This window comes from Setaria italica, chromosome V (assembly GCF_000263155.2).
Source record: "Setaria italica strain Yugu1 chromosome V, Setaria_italica_v2.0, whole genome shotgun sequence".
Lineage (NCBI taxonomy): Eukaryota > Viridiplantae > Streptophyta > Magnoliopsida > Poales > Poaceae > Setaria > Setaria italica.
The window spans coordinates 43,000,411-43,019,387 of NC_028454.1; the positions used below are offsets into that span (position 1 = coordinate 43,000,411).

The 18,977-nt window shown below is 42.8% G+C and overlaps 3 protein-coding genes across 7 annotated transcripts; 2 read left to right on the top strand and 1 right to left on the bottom strand.

Annotated features, from left to right (window-relative positions):
• The first annotated feature begins 2,158 nt into the window (after positions 1-2,158).
• On the top strand, positions 2,159-6,252 carry LOC101757856 (NAC domain-containing protein 82). 5 transcript variants are annotated; one of them, XM_012846405.2, is made up of 6 exons: positions 2,159-2,275; positions 2,903-3,784; positions 3,935-4,212; positions 4,601-5,071; positions 5,187-5,688; positions 5,853-6,252. In XM_012846405.2, the coding sequence occupies exons 2-5, from the start codon at positions 3,628-3,630 to the stop codon at positions 5,664-5,666; spliced, it is 1,386 nt and encodes a 461-aa protein (XP_012701859.1). In that variant the 5' UTR covers positions 2,159-2,275; positions 2,903-3,627; the 3' UTR covers positions 5,667-5,688; positions 5,853-6,252. The 5 variants fall into 5 exon arrangements, with proteins under 5 accessions (XP_012701859.1, XP_012701858.1, XP_004970796.1 ...); XM_012846404.2 differs by having other exon boundaries at positions 5,862-6,252; XM_004970739.2 differs by having other exon boundaries at positions 2,903-2,945; positions 3,048-3,784; positions 5,187-6,252.
• Positions 6,253-6,419: 167 nt separating this feature from the next.
• On the bottom strand, positions 6,420-8,168 carry LOC101757459 (putative clathrin assembly protein At4g02650). Its single transcript, XM_014805298.1, has 2 exons — positions 6,814-8,168; positions 6,420-6,678 (listed from the first exon to the last, which is right to left on the bottom strand). Exons 1-2 carry the CDS (start codon positions 8,166-8,168, stop codon positions 6,435-6,437), a joined length of 1,599 nt encoding a protein of 532 aa, XP_014660784.1. The 3' UTR covers positions 6,420-6,434.
• A 482-nt stretch (positions 8,169-8,650) lies between these two features.
• Positions 8,651-18,485, top strand: LOC101757066. Its single transcript, XM_022827251.1, has 12 exons — positions 8,651-9,201; positions 10,391-10,781; positions 10,867-10,938; positions 11,029-11,091; positions 12,540-12,725; positions 13,219-13,597; positions 14,328-14,416; positions 14,536-15,270; positions 15,463-15,738; positions 16,634-16,786; positions 17,897-18,237; positions 18,312-18,485. Exons 1-12 carry the CDS (start codon positions 8,831-8,833, stop codon positions 18,343-18,345), a joined length of 3,090 nt encoding a protein of 1,029 aa, XP_022682986.1. The 5' UTR covers positions 8,651-8,830; the 3' UTR covers positions 18,346-18,485.
• Positions 18,486-18,977: the final 492 nt, after the last annotated feature.

Below are 18,977 nucleotides of genomic sequence, written 5' to 3' on the forward strand. Positions count from 1 at the left end.
CTCCGTCCTAAAAAAATACAATTCTAAATATTTATGCTTGTCCACATACATAGTTAGAATTACATTCTGGATGTAAAAAAATACAATTCTAAATATTTATGCTTGTCCACATACATAGTTAGAATTACATTCTGGATGGATGGAGTATGCTGGAAGTCTTTATTAACCCTATGTTGTTAACAGACAAAATTATAAAAGATTCAACTTAGGATATATAGGTGCTTATATTTATGCTTACATAGCACTAGTTGTCCCCTTATCCCCGCTATCTTCACTAAGTGCATGGTACCCTCGTATAGTCGTATCCCCGCTATCTTACTAAGTGGTCCCAAGTCCCATGATACATTTATTGGTTACACTTGTTGCCATGTTTTTTGTTAGGGGAAAAAAATAGGAAATTGCTAGTAGAGGGGATGGCATAACTCCAGAGCTATGGATGTTTTTTTTTTTCAAATGAAGATGCTTAGAATACAACCACCATCGCTCATGGTGTTCTATTCTCTCTTAACTTGAATTGCACTCCACTCGCAAATTAATTGACACTTTGAACTGTGTTTAGATTGTTAGAGATAACCATTTCAAACATATATTACACAAAAAGATACTTTGGATAGTTTCAAACTATATGAGTATATTTGCATCCAAGATGTAGTTTTATGGTTCAGTTTTTTTTTGGGTTACGTGTTAGAAATGCTACATCCGTTGATGTATTTTGAGAACTGAGGGGGTGCATTATAGCAAAAAAATGGTGGTCATTGACTCTCTATCGAATTTGGGATTTTGTTCCAACATCACATACCTATGAATACATGGAGTAAATATAAAGGACCGATCACTAGTGCCTTGTTTTTCTCTATGATTCACTCTCTTCGTCCCAAATTAATATTTATTTTGATTTTTTATATATAAATTTTGATATCCACATAGATGTATATTATATCTAAATCATGGCAAAAGTTATGTATTTAGAAAAGTTAAAATAAATTATAATATGAGATGGAGGGAGTAGATATTAAGATACGCCATTCAAACCAGCACAAACTCATCGTGTGTATTCTGTGGGATCTTGCGCTAATACATATGTATGGGTTAATTGGGCAAGTTTAGTTGTTTTTGTAAAGGCGAATCCATCTCAAATGGAAGAAGAGATGGAAGATGACGTCGTGACTTCTTGATCCAAATGAAAACATTACCCGCAATATAATGTTCGAGACCTTATAGTATAGGAAACGGAATAACGCAATAGGTCCGTCAAAAGCCTAAAATCGCATAGCAAACATTTATGTTTAACCGGAATCAAATCCAGTGCTAATATATTTCACAGCGCAAAACCAAAGAGAAAACATAACTACTCCGCACCATTTGAATTAATACCGATAAATCGCACTGATTCAACACTTACACCACCTAAAAATATACACAGTTCCATCTCAGTTACAGTCCAAATTTAAGTTTATATTTGGACGCGTCAAACACGTACGTGTTATCTTTTTTTCAGAAACGCGACCTATAGCACTTTTGACAGTCACTATAAAAAAAATATACATCACAGATACGACCACGTCTCTGATGCCATTCACCCATGGTCCATGGACATAAAAAGTCTCGGTGGCCCATTCACCGGTGACATGAAAAGTCTATTTCGAATAAAATGTCCAAACCGATTAATCAAATGACACCCAACCTTTTTTCAAAACTCGTTTCCCAATTTCTGCACGTGGAGGAGGACCAGAGGAAGCAAGTCAATTGCAGCCTTGGAGGGGAAGCCTCCTCGCGACCCGACGGCCCCACAAGTCCCCAAAAGTCCCAATGGGTCCCACTTTCAAACAATGAGTCAGTTCGGCTGGACTTATAAATCGGCTGAAAAGCTGAAACGACTGATTTGTTGTGAGAGAAAAATACTGTTCGGTGGCTGATAAGCTGAAGCGAACAGGGCTGAATGTAGCTTAGAGTTATCTCAATCAATTTTTTTATTAATTGAAAAGTGCAATAAGTATAAGATTAACGTGGAATGAAGAGTTAATCTCGCTCACTTAAAGTCACACGATTTTCAAAACTACCTTATACATAGGACCACGTTGCTATCAGCTGAGTTGTATTGTTCGACTTATATAATTGGAGACGCTCTCGCGACCACAGCTCACTCCGCGTTATAAAGACACCTGTGTTGTGTGGCCGCGCCTTGGTTCCTGCTCCGCGCCCACTCCATTTGACGAAACGGCGGCGCTGAGCACTCTCCTCCTCTCCCCCCTGCGTCCTCCCCATCCTCCACTCCGTAAGATCTTTGATCCCCAAAACCTCGCTGAATTTGTGCAGCCTTCGTCGATCGAGAGCCCTAGGTGCTGATCGGTTTTGCCTCGCGCTGTGATTCGAGGGTGTTTTTGTCCAATTTTCTGGTAATTTGGGTGGGTTGGTGAGTGCGGCGAGCTGCGCACCTAGGTCTGGGTAGGAACGCTGAGATGTTGTGCCTGATCGGTTTAATTCTTAGGGGACATGATTTAGTTACTCGGTCATTTTAGGGGTATATGTATGTGATGCAAGTTGTGGTTCGTTAGTTCTTTTTTGGTTGATCTGGGTGTGAAATCAATCGTCATATGGTACTTTTGAATAGAGGACTGGAACCAATCGATATACTAGGTTTGATTCCACGGTTTCCTAATCAACTAAGCATTCAATGGCACTGTCTTAGAATCCGTTTATGTGACTTGTGTTCTAATGATGATAGTTCTGATAATTTGAGTTCAAGAACATAGGTCAGATAGTTTGATTTGGTTGTTGGCTTAGATGTTTTAACTAGGAGTGCACAATTATTTTAGAGAGCAAATTTAGAAATGTCTTATTTTGGTATTCATTCCCTTCCATATCCATACATGTTGATGCTATTATTGCACTGTTCGTTCAGGACCCTGACTCTTGTCACTCATGTCTACTGAAGTCCGCGAAGAGTACATCTGCTTTCTTTCTTGCTACTTTTGGTTCATATTCTGTGTAAAGTTGCGGTATTTTACTTGATACAAGTGAACTCACTGGATTTCTGGTGCTGATAGTGCCTTGAAGTTGGATGCGGAGGACTTGTGGTTGGTCTAATCAACAATACTCAAGTTCTCTCGTCGTCCCTGTCAAAAACTCACCCACCCAAGCTCTTCAGCAATTTGGTGTGGGCCTCTGCTTGGATTGCTCTTTGCTTGGGTCTTCTCGAGGGCTCTTTCTCATTGTTCTCGTGACCTCTCATTCTGTGGTTGATTGATAGTGTCCATCTGTCCTATTAAGGCATTCATCTTTTTGAATACTGCTGTCTAAGCGCTGATACATCTCTTTCCGTGCTTGGACTAAGATCGCCTTCTCCCAATACTGTTGTCTGAGTGCTGAAACATCTTTCTTTGCACTTGGACAAAGATCTCCTCTTGCGAGACAAACTTTTATCCTCTCACTCCAAACTCAAGCATTCAACCTGTCGTGATCTGTCTCTCTCTCCTTTCTGTCTTGTATTCCTTCCAAATTTCCCCTTTGAAAACTGAACCAATCTTCTTTTTGATTGAACCTTGAATCTTCTTGAGTTACTGTCAAGGCTAGTCCTTTCATTTACTGAACTATTTCTGCTAATCTCCTTGTTAAGATCTTGCAATAATGGCACAAACTTCCCTTCCACCTGGATTTCGCTTCCATCCAACAGATGTTGAGCTTTGCTCATACTACTTAAAAAGAAAAATCACGGGAAAGAAACTACTTGTTGAAGCTATAGCGGAGGTTGAACTGTACAAATACTCTCCTTGGGATCTTCCAGGTAATTGCCATGTAAAACTTCTGTTTCTTCTCTCATTTGTTGAAATTGGCAAAGCGATTTATGTTGGCCCACAGTTTCAATTGCTTGCTCTTCTTTTATGTTAAATGAAACCATCATTTTCTTGACGCTGATATTGTTGTTTACATGTAGATAAATCTTGTGTCAAGAGCAGAGATATGGAATGGTACTTCTTTTGTCCTCGTGACAAGAAATATGCAACTGGGTCTAGGGCAAATCGTTTAACACCAAATGGATTCTGGAAATCTACTGGGAATGATAGAACTATTGTGCTTAACACTCGCATTGTGGGGATGAAGAAAACATTAGTTTTTCATGAAGGAAAGGCACCTAGAGGTGATCGAACTGACTGGGTGATGTATGAATATCGAATGGAAGACAATGAACTGGATGTTGGTGGCTTCTCAAAGGTAATGATGACTCTGTTTCTTTTAGTTACCAAATTCAGTTTGTTGTTTTTGTTGTATCATCAAAGTATCAATTTAAAGCTTTCTCTTGGTCACGACCAGCTAAAACGAAAGTTCTATTAAAGAGCATTTCCACGTGCTGGATGTGATGCTTAGCGTAGATGCATACATGATTGCAAACCAATTTGTATTGTTCTAAAGAATTCTAAACTTAAATATTTGTATAGCATGAGATAAAGAACTTCAATAAAGCATTTTAATTTAGGACTATTAATACATGTGATCTTTGTATACTTCTGGCACATAACTTACAGGAGCTGCTATCTTGGTGATTTGTTGTAGTTGGTTCATCGCTTTAATTATTATATGACACAGCTTGTTGGTTATGCAGGATGCATATGTATTGTGCAAAATCTTCAAAAAGAGTGGCCCTGGACCAAGAATAGGAGAACAGTATGGAGCTACATTCAATGAAGAAGAATGGGACAATATAAATACTGAAACTGCGTTCCCTTTGATGCCTTGTCCATCTTCAGAAGTACTAGGTGCTACTAATGAACCACCTTTTCAGCACACTGTTGCTTCTACTTCTAGTGTCGTGAGCGAACCACATGTCCTCACTGTTGCTTCTGCTGATGGATTACCATTTGAGTTCAGTACTAGTTCCATTACTGCTACCGATGAACTACAGCGTCACAGGCTCAGACATAATGGAAGTGAAATGGTTACTGTGAACTGTTCTTCTGATGCTTTAGATGCATGTGATCCCACTGAATTTGGTGGAATCACATCGGAGGAGACTGATAAGTGGGTTAGGTTTCTGAATGATTCCACGGAACGTGATGGAGGCGCTCGTGAAAAGGTATGTAAATGTTACTTGCTTTCTTAAACTTTCGATTCCCTTTCATGATCTTCTTTTAAGATTTGTTACTACATGAATGTCTAAGAGAACTGACAAACACTTCCTCCTTTTGTAGCTTGCTGGCCTCCCTGCTATATCTGAAGCTCAAGCTCAAGCTCTTGAAATGAACTCTGATTACTGCTACCATGAATTGGTGAGGCTTGTGGAGTCAGGAGGTGTTTCTACTGCTAACGACCTGTCCCCTGGCTATGTGAATACTGAGTGTTTGAATACACCCATGGTATCTGGGCTTGGTGCTGGCGATGACTATCTAGAGATTAATGATCTCTTCCCTCTTGGGGAAACTGCCTCCTTCGAGCTGCCGGCACCAGAAAGTCAGTTTCCCCAGTATCCTTTGGAGCAATGCCCGTGCAATGAGTTGAATCATCCCCAATATCACGATGAGGGTGCTCTTGCAGCTTCTTTAGCAGCAGGCGACTTCCTTCCACCTACTTCCTGCTCTATGCCTGATATTTCAGTTGATGATGTTACTTGCAGCACAAACCTTATGTGGAATGACTGCTCCAACTCAACAGTGTGGTACCCCTTCTCATGAACACTGCACAACTACCTCAGAGGTATGAGTTGTTGCGTTTGGTTGATTATGCATGGATATTTTGTTATCGAATTGGTAATTTGCAGTGGACTTATGATTACTGCCATTATTACAATACTGCTGCTCTTCTGGACAAGCTAAAATTCTCTGTAAAAATGGAAACTACCCTTCTGACATTTTTAGTAGGTGAATCAGGTCGAAGTCTGATCAATCTTGCAATATTGTTGACCAAAATCTTCTGAATTTTGTCACTGAAGTCTGCACTTGAACTCCGTTGAGTCATAAAATTCATTCGTACTTTCATCGGTGAAGTGAAGCTACAAAGATATCCTCCTACTTTTCTGGAACGATCCCAGATCTGGTGTTTATCTTGCAAGCTCTTGCAGTGGTGGAGATGCTCTGTCCGCTTTTGGGTATTCATTCAATCCACAACTATCCCTCGGCATGTACCGGAAGTGCTCGACATGTTTGCAACTCTTTACTTATTCCTGCTTATTGTACTGGAACTGCATCTCGCAGAACAAACTTGTAGCACATCAAGACGATTAATCTAGTTTTGCCTTATTTAGTTTTGGGGCACGAGACCTGTCTTGCCTCTCGTTTATGCTCCACTGTACTCCGGTAGTGCTGCAAGCTTGCAACATTCCTGTACGGAGCAGATCAACTACTAGAAGCAATCTCCGAAGCTTTTAAACATGTATCGTGTTCCACTTTGAAATTTCAAATTTTGTTACAGTCCAACACCCAAAACAGTACGAATGCACGATCTTACAAAAGATTGGAACTCCATGGCGCCCGTTGCCTTTCATACTGCTGCCACGCGTTCTGCTCCTGCACAAGCAACCGCTGCCTTGCCTGCAAATCGGTCATCTGGACGTACGTCGGCGGAGGCACCGCCAGCGACGCCGCGAATGGATCAGCCCTTGCGGCAGCGGCAGTGGTGTTGGCCCCAGACGGTGGCGGCAGCGCAAGCACCGTCCCACCGAGCGGCTGCATCGCTACGCTGCTCGCGCTTCCGGCGGCGAACAGACGCGCGTTTGTCACGGTCGCGTTGGCCGCTGCCGCGTGGCTGTACATGCCGTTGAGCGCCGCCGTGTCGAAGCCGCCGCCGAGCTCCGCGCGTCGCGTCGCGGGCCATCTCGTCGACTGCACCAGTGCCGTCTCCCAATCTTCCGATGGATCGTCGAACGCCACCCATTCCGGCGCCGCTTCCGCCGGGTTACCGTCGAATAGCGCCAACGTCAGATCCCGGCCATGCTCCTCGCCGGACGGTGGCGAAGTGTCTTCGTCCAGGTTCAAGAAGTCGGCCATCTTGTCGTCGACCACGACGAGCGAGCCTGCAGGCTCAGCCGGCGCCGCCTTGCCGGCATTGTTCTCCTCTCGCGCAGTGACCTGCTGCTCTCTGGGCGCCGGCTCATCAATTGCTCTGACGACGTCGTACTTCTCGAGAGGGGTATACGACGGCGAGCGGCTCCGCCGCGACGCCGACGCCTTCCTATCGCGGATGAACTCATACATCAGGTCCAAGTTCTTCTGCCTGACGCGTTGTACCTCGGGGACGTCGGACGGGCGGCACACGGCGGTGGCCTTGCACCACGCGTAGAAGTCGTCGACCTCGTCGACCAGCTTCGCGAGGCTGGTGAAGATGGAGTGGACACGCACGCAGGCGGGAGTGTCCAGCTCGGCGAAGCGGCCCATGAGCACGACCATCACCTCCGTGAGCTCGCAGTACGCCGCCGCGCTCTCCGTCACCAGCCTGTACAGCGCCGCCGTGACCACCCGGTTCGTCCTCGCCTTCCCTGTGGGCCGGCAATCGATGAACCGACCGAGGATGTGCTTCAGCTGCTGCGCCTTCGCGATGAGGTCCTCCGTACTTGCCTCGATCGCCGCCGCCGGATTTTCCCCCGGCACGAGCTCCCATGCCTCGTGCACCTCGTTTCTCCCGTCGGTGTCGTGGAAGAATAAGCTGCCATCGTCGATGCTCCAATTTCTCGGGCTCGCCACGCCTCCCGGGCGGCCTTGCATCCGGCGCTTGAGCCGGTCGTCGAGGTACACGGCGTACGCGTGGACGAACGCGGCGAAGTCCCAGTCGCGGGAGCGCGCGCGGCCGCGGTCGCGGAACCGGGACATGTCGAGCACGCGCCTGCCGCGGCGCGTGGCGAGGAACACCTCCTGCTCGAACGCCGGGTCCCCCTCGGCGAGGAGGCGGTGCACGAGCGCCAGCGCCTTGACGGCGACGGGCCACGCCCGCGTCCGCTCGAGACGGCGCGACACGGACGCCACGCACGCGGCGACGCGCGCGCGGGAGTAGCGCGTCAGCGCGAGGATCTCCGCGACGTGGCGGTCGTCGGCGGGGAGGGACTCGCCGTGCGCCGTGGCGCGGACGATGGCCACCTCGACGTCCGCGGCCACCTCGTCATCCGCGCCGCCCGCCCGGGCGAGCGCGATGGTCGCCCGGTCCTTGGCCGCGCCCACCGCCTGCCGGAGCTTGCTCGGCGCCATGGGCACGCTGCCGGTTTGCCTGCGAATGGTTCGTCTTGCCTTTGAGCTGATGACGTGCGGGGCAGATGGCCGAGACCGGGTGGGGGCAAGAATCGAGAAGGGTGTTTGCGGTGGAGTGGGTCGGGTGGGGGGAGAAGGAAACGGGGGAGACATGAAGGCGCGCGCCGGGGAGGGTGGCGGTTGCCTGGCGGGTGGACGCGTCGGCGCCTGGGCGGCGGAGAGGAGACCGTTCGGGGGGTTTGGGCTGTTGGAGCTTGGAACCCGGAAGCTAACCGAGGAAACGGTGCTTCGCAGCTGGTTTTCGTTGACGTGGAGTGATGGTTAGCCTGGGAGGGCTTGATCCGGCCGATAATACATGCCACACGTACGGATGCAGCATTCCAATAATTTTCTGAAATATTTTTTTTATTCTTTAAGAAAGCTATATCTCACCACGATTCCTATTTCCTAGTCTAGTTATGCAATCCGCGTGGATTCCCGGGGCCGTGCGCAGCCGCCGCCCATTGGCCAACCCTTCAAGCCCGGCCGTTTCTGATCCCGGCCTCTTCGTCGCTTGATCTCCCTCCGGTCGCCCTGATCGCGGCGCCGGCACCGTGTCAGGGGCGCGGCATTGGGAAGAGCCGTGTCAGGGGCCGCCCCACGTTGCCTATAGAGACTGTCCAATGGGCATGGATACGCTCGTCGCGGCGGCGCTCGAGGAGGTGTGCGCCCGCCTCTCGCGCGGCCTCCCAGTAACCGCCCTCTGGACGGCGATCTCCGGCTCGTCCGCAGCGGCCGGCCTCCCTCTCGACGCGGCCGTCAAGCGCGTCCTCTTGGCCCGCCTCACCGCGCTCCCCGTCATCAACCTCGTGGAGGGCGGCCGGGAGGGAGCGCCCTTCCACCCGGCGGAGGAGGACTTGGTGGAGGAGGCCGAGCGGCGTGGCGCGCGGCTGGTCGCGAGCGCTGCTCTCAGGGACAACTTCCTCGGGATTTATGACGACCAGAAGATGAGTGACGACCAGAAGACGACGCTAGAACGTATCGGGGCAAGCAGGTGCGTGCGCTCTCTGGTGTAGCATAGCTTCCCACCGCCCTCTTCGTTTTATTAGTATGGTCGGGTTCTTATGAACTTGTGAATTCTGTGGAATTTGGAGATATTGCATTTTGAATCAGCTAATTACATGTCACATCGAATTTATATGGCTGCAACCGCAAATTAATCAAACATACAACTGGAACTTGGCAAAGCATGCTGAGCTCCTTGAATGCCCTGCAAGTCCACCATACTCATACATAAGCACGGTAGTGAGTCAAATGTGCCTCTCAGGAAGATATGCCAAGTTCTCCCAAAGGTCAATTAAGAACACCCATGCTGTTGCAACTGGCCTTAGTGAATCTGATACAGCCGCTCTTGACTGACCACAGTTTCCAGGGAAGCGGTCTGCTCCCGGGATGCAGAGTCACAGTCAGCCAGTGTTTGCAGCCCACACCATCCAATCTCCTCCTCAAGGCATTGCAGGGTACTAGTATATCCTGAATCAAAGAATACACACTGGTGATATTGCATATCCTTGGTCTGGATTTTAGAAATTTCATTGCATGTGCTCTTCTAGTTCTTCCAAGAGGATTAAATGTTGCAACAGCACTCCATTGCACATGGAGATGCATGACAACACAAAACATATGCGACAACCTGCTAGCTCATTGTTGCCAAGATGAAAAATGAACTTGATGTTTCAGGCCCGCATTGGCTCACTTACACAGGTTTATGAAATCATATTTTTTAAGTTTAACCATACAGGCCTATGGGAATATGGCATGCTAAAGTGTGGACGTATTTACACCCTGCATTTAACATTAGCATACATTCCAGTTTTCTGCAAATTAGCATAATCAACTTTTTTTGAAGGGAATACTCCCTCCGCTCTTTAGGCTTGTGCTAAGTTACTTTTTTTATAACTTTGACCAATAATATTTTATAAAATAAATTATTTCATATAGAAAGAGTTACATATTATGATGGTTCCACGATGAATCTAGTAACATCATTTTTTCGTTGTCGATCTTTATGATTTTTTTCTATTGAAAATCTAAAATGCTTATATTGTGGACGAAGGGTTGTTATCCTTCTTGCATTGTTGGCCATATGTACTTTATTCCAAAATTTGTACGTGCATTGGCAAAGAAATATAATGCATTTGATAATAATGTGTGAAATATCTTACATTTTCTATTTTTCCTAGGACTTTTGGCGTCATACAAAGAAGTATAAGCATCAAAGGAAATGACATCCATTATGTTGTAAAGACCCTTCAGTCGCAGGGGCTAATTGTTGGAAAAAAAGCAATTGTAAAGTCTAATGATCAAGCTGTGAGGGAAGATGCTTCACGGAATAATCATGTCATCAGCACCAACTCATTATATCTCTCAAGATATGCCAAAGACTTGAACGTGAACTCATATCAAAGAATTGAGATTACAGAGCCCAAACTTGGGAGCGATGAAGAAACTAACGTAGGTGCTTTACAAGAAGATGATACTCTTAGTGTAGATTACAAGAACGGTGTAACTTTTCGTGATTATCTTCCAGAAATGAAAGCCATATGTGACAAACTTGAAGAAGCTAGTGGAAAGGTCAACTGTTCTCTTCCTTTTGTTTGCATGCTACTTTTTATTTTTCATTTTACTAACTTTGTGCAACTATTTCCTCACTATATAGGCTCTTGCCGTGTCAGATCTAAAAAAGGATCTCAGTTACAGGATGGCATGTGGGCACAGAGCATGGAAAAATGTAGGTTTGGAATCACTTGGTGCATATGGATATTTTCTTTATTTTCTGGTTCTGTGCTTATGGAGTGCTACTGAGACACCTTTTCCTTAGGTACTGCATAGGCTTTTAGATGCACAACTTGTTGAAGAAATTGATGCCAAAGTTGACGATGAGGTGACTTTTACCTTGCCCCTCTGTTCTCTAAACATTTACATTTACTATTTTATGCCCTTTCCTAACTTATTTTGGGCCTAGTTCTTCTGGTTCTTGATTCTTGTTAAGGATGGGAAATTCAAGAAATTGATTTAATATCTTTAAAAACACTCAGACTTAAAAAATCTGGCCTTCATAGTGCTTGTTACTGTACCAGCATGATTATATACCCTGGTTCAGATTCTGATGAAACCTTTTTTCCCCACCAACAAAGCTACGCCCACAGTTCTTTGTTCCACTATACTAATCTAAAACAGAGTGCATAAGGTGACAGACCTGAGACACCAGAATCCAGATAAAACAGTCCAATCTGAACACAGGAAAGGCCGTGAGGGGCGAAATGCTATGCGCTGGGCAGAGGCTCAGCCCACAACACCAGATTAGATATCTCCATGAGGTAGAAAACTATAAAAAAAACTCGACCGGCGGGGGAAAGACCACCCCCACGGCATTGCACTAAGAAGAAATCTCTGCCAATCTGGCCGAGGAAACCCCCGAACCCTAGCTTCACCTTATAGGGCCGCACCGTAACCTGGGCCGACAACGACCAACTGGGTTGGCGACCACTGCAACTACCCCTAGTAGGAGGGCCCAAACCAACCATAGGTGCCATAGAACGGTGCCCTGCCACTATGTTTTGGTTGCCAACGAGGTTTTTTTTTTTGCTGCCACCAGGATTTTGAACCCTGGTTGGTGTCTCCCTCAACTAGGGAGCTTACCACTAACTACAAGAGTGTTGGCGAGGTAGAAAACTATGATGTTGGTGCAATCCTAGGTGTGTCAGTTATCAAAGTCAAGTCTGTAAGTGCTAGACAGAGTTGTCGGTTCATTTAGCTGAGTCCTAGTTTGTCACGTGTCCGAGCCTTGTGCTTGTTTTCAGGTCTGCTAGGCAGTCAATGTGCACGAGTTTGTGCCCGGTCTTTAGGGCCACTAGGCCCATGTCTTACTGTCTTTTAGGCCTCATCGGTTGTAATCTCTACTATAAAAGCATAGAGTCCAGAAAATACTGCAAGCATTCACAGCACAAATCTTGAGTCTTCTTCAGTTCAAACCTATGTTCTTGAGCATTGTGAGTTTAGTAGAGGGAGTAGAGGCCGAGTCTCACATATGGAATTGGCAACTAAACTCATATTGAAGGAAAAACAACAAAAACCATGGGTAGCCTGCCCACTAGTTATCTCTGATTGTAGCAGTTCCATTCAATAATACAGTCTATTTGGCAATTGCAACAACTTGTGCAACAATTTCTTTCAGAACTGCAATGAAAAGCGATAATACAATCTCTTAGGCATATAGTAACAGTGTAACACAGTTAATTCACTCTACAGTGCTCCATCATTCTGCAATCATTTACGTACTTGCATACTTCGTGCAACCTTCAAGCTATATAAATCTATTCCTCTTACCAGGTTGTCCGCTGCTTACATCTTCTAAAGAGATTTAATCCAAATGAGTTTAAGGCAAAAAGTGCAACCTCAAACTACAAACATGGCAAGAAAGGCCTGGCAACTGATCAAGTTATAGAGCTTCCATTAGAGAACTGCATATACGATTTGATCGATGCTCAAGGGCCCAAAGGTGTAACCCTTGTTGAGGTACCTCTCTGCACCTTCCTGCAAGGCAACTTTGTTGTGCAATATTCTTTTTTAATGATATGTGCAAAATTTTTCCATAGCATCAAGAGTGCCTTCATATTTCTTGTTTGAGCAACTAAGCTTAATTTTATTGATAAATATCTTCACCTAACTTCCTCGTAGCTGTTTGCTACCAGATAGAAAATATTTCACTTGGTTTAAATTTATTTGTTTTCGCAGTTAGTTATTTAACCTAGCAAACTGGAGGATAGGAATAATTTTAGTCCTCTTTCTTTTTGTTTAAGCTGCAATGGCTTTAGCAAATTTATTCATTAGAGTTTTATTGACTGCTCAACTTAAATGAGATAAGATATAAACTTATTGCCACTGCATTATCCTTCTTGATTGTACTCCCAAAATGAAAATAGTACAAAACTCCCTGCTTATCACATGCTGCATATTAATTTTCTTCATTTGTTGAAATCAATAAGTCATGTTCTCAACTTCTAATCAGCTTGGCAAACGTCTTGGAGGCAAGTACAACAATCCAAAAGAGCTCCATAAACGAGTGTTGCCTATGTGTGAAAGATTCAATTTGACTTCGGTCAGGGAAGTCGTAGGCAAAACAAAACAGTACAGAGTTTGGACTTCAAAAAACTTTTCATTGTGCAAAGCTGCTCTGCAAAATTGTGATGCGCTAGATGATCATGACAATTGTTCTGATTTGTGGCCTTCCTTTCAATCTAAAGAATCGGATTCCCTTAGCCCACAGGGTGATTCATTTGTTAATAATAAATGCTTGTTTGAAGAAGATTGTCATGATAAACCAGTCGTACATCATCTCCTGAGTAAGCATCAAGCTTGTGTCGGAATTTCTCAACTAGTTGAACAAGGTACATCAATTGAAATTCCTGTGAGTTCCTATTTTTTCTCTAAAAATTGTGCTCATTGTCTCTTTGGGAATTGCCCTGCTACTGTTGCTTGTGGTAATTGTGCTGCCTGAAACTTTGACTTAATTTGGCCTTGACTTTTGAGCACGTATAGATCCAAATGCTTCACGTAATTTCACCTAGGTAAATATGCAATTTTCACACACGAGTGAGGTAGTATGATCTATTTTCAAACCGTGCACATTCTGTTGAGGGGTCCAAGGTCACATGAAAGCTAAAAACAAATTTTGACAGGTTCAGGGGTTTGTATGCCTGAATGTTATGTTTCTTCCAATTATTAGAGTTCAATAGTTTGAACATGATGTGGCTTGATTTTGTTAATTACTTTTGTTTTATCTGCGAGCTTTATTATCTATATGTGGTCCCTTCATTGGTTTCTGTAATACATGTTTTGACTGGGCAAGGTCTACAAATTGAACTTTAACAGTTAATTTTTATGATCTCTTTGATAATTGGAAGCTCATGTGAAAGAAAGTAATTTCAAATGTGAATCTATGGGACTATTATGACTCACTGCAACTAAACCTACCTTTTCTTTTTATTCATTGTTTTAGTGAAATAAAACTATATGCCTTACTGAAATCAACAACAAGAGTAATATTTATGGACTGTAGTGCCAGGGACAGAGTACTGCTTTGCTCAGTTGAAGTGATCCTATTTTTTTTCCTTCTAGATAAAGTTGCCTTTAAGAGGAAGAGGTGTTGCTGGCCTGCTTCATCTTCTGATGATCAAAGACAGAAAATGATTCTTCACATATTAAAGGTTGCTTGCTGAGTATCTGTCAATCATTTTTTTTTTGCATGAACTACCAAAACATTTGTACGTACTCCCTTGCATGTTTGGCTGCATCTTTTATGACACCTTTTCGTGTCCCTTTACAGAAAAAGAATTTTGTATTGATGGTGGAGTTACGTAAATGGTTAAAGAGACTTGAAAAGGAAAATGGAAAAATAATGGACAGGAAGACATTGATTCGCACTTTGAATAAGCTTCAGCAAGAGGGTAGCTGTAAGTGTACCAAAGTTAATGTCCCTGTGGTTACAAACTACGCTGGCAGTCGTTGTGTTGATGTAATACTGAATGCTTCAGTTAAGGTCATGTCACCAGAACTCATGGACCAAATTAGGAGCAGGTTAAGAAATTTTGATTCTGAAAGTCATTCAGGTGCAGCAGCTAAATTGAGGCAAAAACAAGATATTGCTACCATACATGGATTGAGGGTTCAACGCAGAGTCAAAGTTAAAAAAACATCAATAACAGAAGCTATTCATGCCAACGGATTCATAGGTGCAAAGATGATCCGGGCAAAGTTGTTACATAAGTTTCTGTGGGTATATGTTAGTTGTTTGCCAAATTGGTGTAGCCTATTTGATTGTGCCAAAGAAGGGCAGCATGATCAATCATGCCAGTTGTTTTCGATCGCAGCAGCAATAAAAAAAATGCCTCTTCAACTCTTTCTACAAGTTGTTGGATCAGCAAAGATTGACAGCATGGTAACAAAGTTCTCTCTTGGAAAAACACTTTCAGAGATCCCTACCAATGTATACAATCAGCTCATGGATACTCATGCCAAGGGCCGACTATCACGTTTAATAAATATTTTAGATAAGCTCAAGGTAATGTTCTGTGTCTTTGATGTTTGCAGTTAATATTGTAATAATCTCAATCTTTAGATGTGTTCTTAAAACTAAGAAGATTACAAAATTGGATTTTTTTTAGGTTGATCTCTGCTTACTGCTTTTTTTGTTATATTAACTCTCCTGTTCATGTTTAAACTTACATGACCATTTTTGGGTTACCTTTGCTAGTTGATCAGACTTGTAAACAGACATGTAGAGGATTCTGATGTGCAATCAGATGCGCTGCCTACACATTCGCTGGAGCTCCGACCTTACATTGAAGAACCTTCACCAAGAATTGTTCCATCATCGCACGCCAATGTAAACCATCGTCCAAAAATGCGGCATGATTTTCAGCTTTCAAAGCAGGAGTGTGTTGATGCTTACTGGGAAACATTAAAGTACTGTTACTTGTCAGCAGGCTTGGCTGAGCCAAGTGCCTTCCCTGGCTGTTGTGTACCTGAGGTTTGTCATCAGTGCTACACATCGTTGCACTATCTTTATCTTTACCTTACTAAAGATCTTTTCTGGCTGCACATTTATAGACATGTTTTGCTGTTTGCAATATCACATGCAAAAATTGCATCCTTTAATGAGTTATTTGAAGGTGATTGTTTTTTTAATTTCAGATTAATAGTTTACTTCATTGGCATCCACTTGATGCATGGGCATGATGCTCATTACCTAATAATAATGATATCATACAATTGTTCATATGTCCATAATTGTTTTGAACATATTCGTTGTTATACCTTCAGCAAACATGTGTATGTTCTCAAATTTGGACTGCTGTATGCATGTTATCATTGGATAAATTCCAGAGTGATTTTTACACGAACCTTTGTTTCATTCTCCACCCTGTATTTCATAAATTATATGCTTTGTCTTGTCTGATTGTTGTATAATGTTCTGTCTATATCTGTTCTGCTAAAATGTGCTTGTTGTATTTGATTAGCGCTGGCCTGCATACATATCATTTAATAATTTCATGGCGTTCGACTATCATCCGTGTATTGATGTATGACTTCAATGTCATATGTGGCTGCTGTTGCAACTGACTGTTTCACTATTATTCGTGATTGTTTGCTGCAGTACTGCTTCCCCCAATGGGCTATTGAAACCCCAGTTGGGTAGTTCCATGCATCTTGATAAACACTATTTCTTTTTAACTATATATGTTTTCAGCCGCAAGCATGTTACGAGTTGTTGAAGATTTTCCGTTCCTAGGATCAACAATTATACCTAGTGTAAAAAAATATTGGCTGGCATTGGCTATTTTGCTAGCTTATTGAGATGTCAGGCCTCAGTTGTGAACTTGTAATTTTCATTTGTACAATATTATATGATACTGTCCATGCAGGTTTCTCATCCACGTTCGTGGAGTTCGCTAAGAATAATGACTACTAAACAACATCTGGAATTACAACGTCTTATGAATGAAAGTGAGATGGGGGAACTTTCTTATAAAGTTTGCCATATAATTGCAAAGGAATTGAATCTCTCTGTGCAACAGGTATGTGTTTGAAATTCCTCGGTTTCCATTTTGAGATTCGCAAGGGGTACTTTTTTTCTTACCATTTTATTCATCTTTTGTTCTAATGCTTTGACTAGACCTATTAGATAACCAAATAACTAAATCACATGCAAAGTATATTAAAAAATGCATAAACACAAATCCACTACCAGATCCATAGAACTTCAACCCAAGATGGGAATGCTCAATGTTTCAGCAGTTAACCTTAAGTATGTTCCTATGTGTATTGTCTATGTCCCAAGTCAAGAATCTTTATTGTTGAAAGTGATCATAAAGCTTACTCTGCTCTGTTTTTTTAATGGCGGTGGCCGTCTGTACAAAGTGAGATGATATTTTGAGTTTGAATTGATGAGTAGTGATTTAGAGGTTTAACTGGTAGGGATAGAAATGCTAATGCCATTGTTGATCCGGTGAACAATATAATATTCATTGTTGATATTACAGTGGAGCACTGATAGCTGTCACCTGCGGAGAGCCTATAGATGCTGAGTGTATTTCATGGACATGTAATAGAAATTGCCTAGATCGAGCATGGTGGAAGTAGGGCGGATCATTTCATTTTGGAGGCCCGTGGCACGGCAAAAAATGGGCCACTACATTTGAATGAAGTTATTACTTTTTATTTCAATTCCAAATGCAGTGTTTAATACATTACAAGAATTACTGTCATCAAATATTAATGGTTTGGGAGGAACACCTAGGCTGTGATACCATTTAGGCCAACCTTATATTCCTCCCAATTGGGGATAAATGTACATGTACAATATGCAAGAAACCCCTACAACTAAAGGGAAAATCCACACATAGCAATACTATTCTTACTAGCCTTCTTGTTTTTCCACATTGTATAAGAGGTTTCATATGGGCTTAGAGCCTTCATGATGAATGCAAGTTCTCTTTTTAACATTTATTATACTTTTCTGATTAATAATTTTATTACTATCCTGATTGTTTCGACATCCCAATTACAATTTTATGGCTGATTTGTTTTTAATCTTTTTTTTTCTGAGTAGTATTTTTAATTGTGTACTATCACTATGGTTCCTGTCCAATATCACTGACTGGATGGATTGGTTTCTGCTTATTAAGGTACTCTGTGCTTCCTCCAAGAATAGACAGATTTCTGGTACACAAAATCATCGAAAATTTAGTTCAAAATCAAGCGCTCAGAAAAGGAAATGGTCTGCTGATGAGATTAGCATGAAGTTTATTAAGCAAAAAGTTGAAGCTCGTGGATCAGCTGAACAGAGCTCAGCCCAGTCTATCCTGGATGAAGAAATAATGGAGAAAATCTCTCCATCATCCACTGATCCACCAGAACAACGTTTTATATGCTGGTATCCAGAACTGACAGCACTCCAACATGCTACACTGATACTCCCTCGCATACAAATAAAGACAAGGAAATTCCAACTGAGCAGGAACAGCTGGTAACTGATTATCTATTTCTCCTCAGGCAACATATATTTTATTTAATACTGATTTTTTACCTTGGAATAATCAGGTTATGCAATGTGCAACCAGCACAAGCACTGTAGTTCTGAACAGTGGATTCCGCGAACATGTGAAATTGTGTAGACATCTCAATTCAATCCATCCAAGTAAAAACATGGCAATTCCCTGCAGATCTCATGAAGATGTCATTAAACTCGACAAAGCTGAGAATACTAAAAGAGGTGTATGCAAATCTTTGGCAATTGCAAATGCATTAGAGCTCCTGAAGGTGTTTTTTCTCACCTCATCATCGCGTTCAGAAGTGCAAGCTGCATTAACAGCAACCTTCAAGCTTTATGCAGAGAGTGAAATTTTTACTGCCCTTACCTTCTTGAGAGAGAAGAACTTCATGGTCAGTATGTGTAACTTATCTACCAATATATCAAATCTCGCATCTTAGACGTTTTGGTCTGTAGCCATTCCCCTTGTTGGGACCCATATTTGAAAACCGAATATATTGAAAATATCATATCAAATTTAAGGTGTTACCTGCAACATTCATCTTCTTTAGCTGTAAAAGAAGATGGTCATTTTTTCTCAACTTTTTGCAATTAGAACTATTTGTACATATATGTAGCAGTTTCAAAGAACATAATATATATATGAAATGTAGTCCTATCACAAACCACCATTAGGAAATTGGCTTTATACAGAACCTATATGCACTAATATACAG

Excerpts from the sequence above, each read along its gene's own strand:
- LOC101757856 (XM_004970735.2), top strand. The coding sequence starts at position 3,628 with ATGGCACAAACTTCCCTTCCACCTGGATTTCGCTTCCATCCAACAGAT. Across the intron at positions 3,785-3,934 it reads CTCTCCTTGGGATCTTCCAG|ATAAATCTTGTGTCAAGAGC; the intron begins GTAATTGCCATG and ends GTTTACATGTAG. Across the intron at positions 5,072-5,186 it reads ATGGAGGCGCTCGTGAAAAG|CTTGCTGGCCTCCCTGCTAT; the intron begins GTATGTAAATGT and ends CTCCTTTTGTAG.
- LOC101757066 (XM_022827251.1), top strand. The coding sequence starts at position 8,831 with ATGGGCATGGATACGCTCGTCGCGGCGGCGCTCGAGGAGGTGTGCGCC. Across the intron at positions 12,726-13,218 it reads AAGGTGTAACCCTTGTTGAG|CTTGGCAAACGTCTTGGAGG; the intron begins GTACCTCTCTGC and ends ACTTCTAATCAG. Across the intron at positions 16,787-17,896 it reads TGAATCTCTCTGTGCAACAG|GTACTCTGTGCTTCCTCCAA; the intron begins GTATGTGTTTGA and ends CTGCTTATTAAG.
- LOC101757459 (XM_014805298.1), bottom strand. The coding sequence starts at position 8,168 with ATGGCGCCGAGCAAGCTCCGGCAGGCGGTGGGCGCGGCCAAGGACCGG. Across the intron at positions 6,679-6,813 it reads TGGGAGACGGCACTGGTGCA|CGCGAGCAGCGTAGCGATGC; the intron begins GTCGACGAGATG and ends CGCCGCCGGAAG.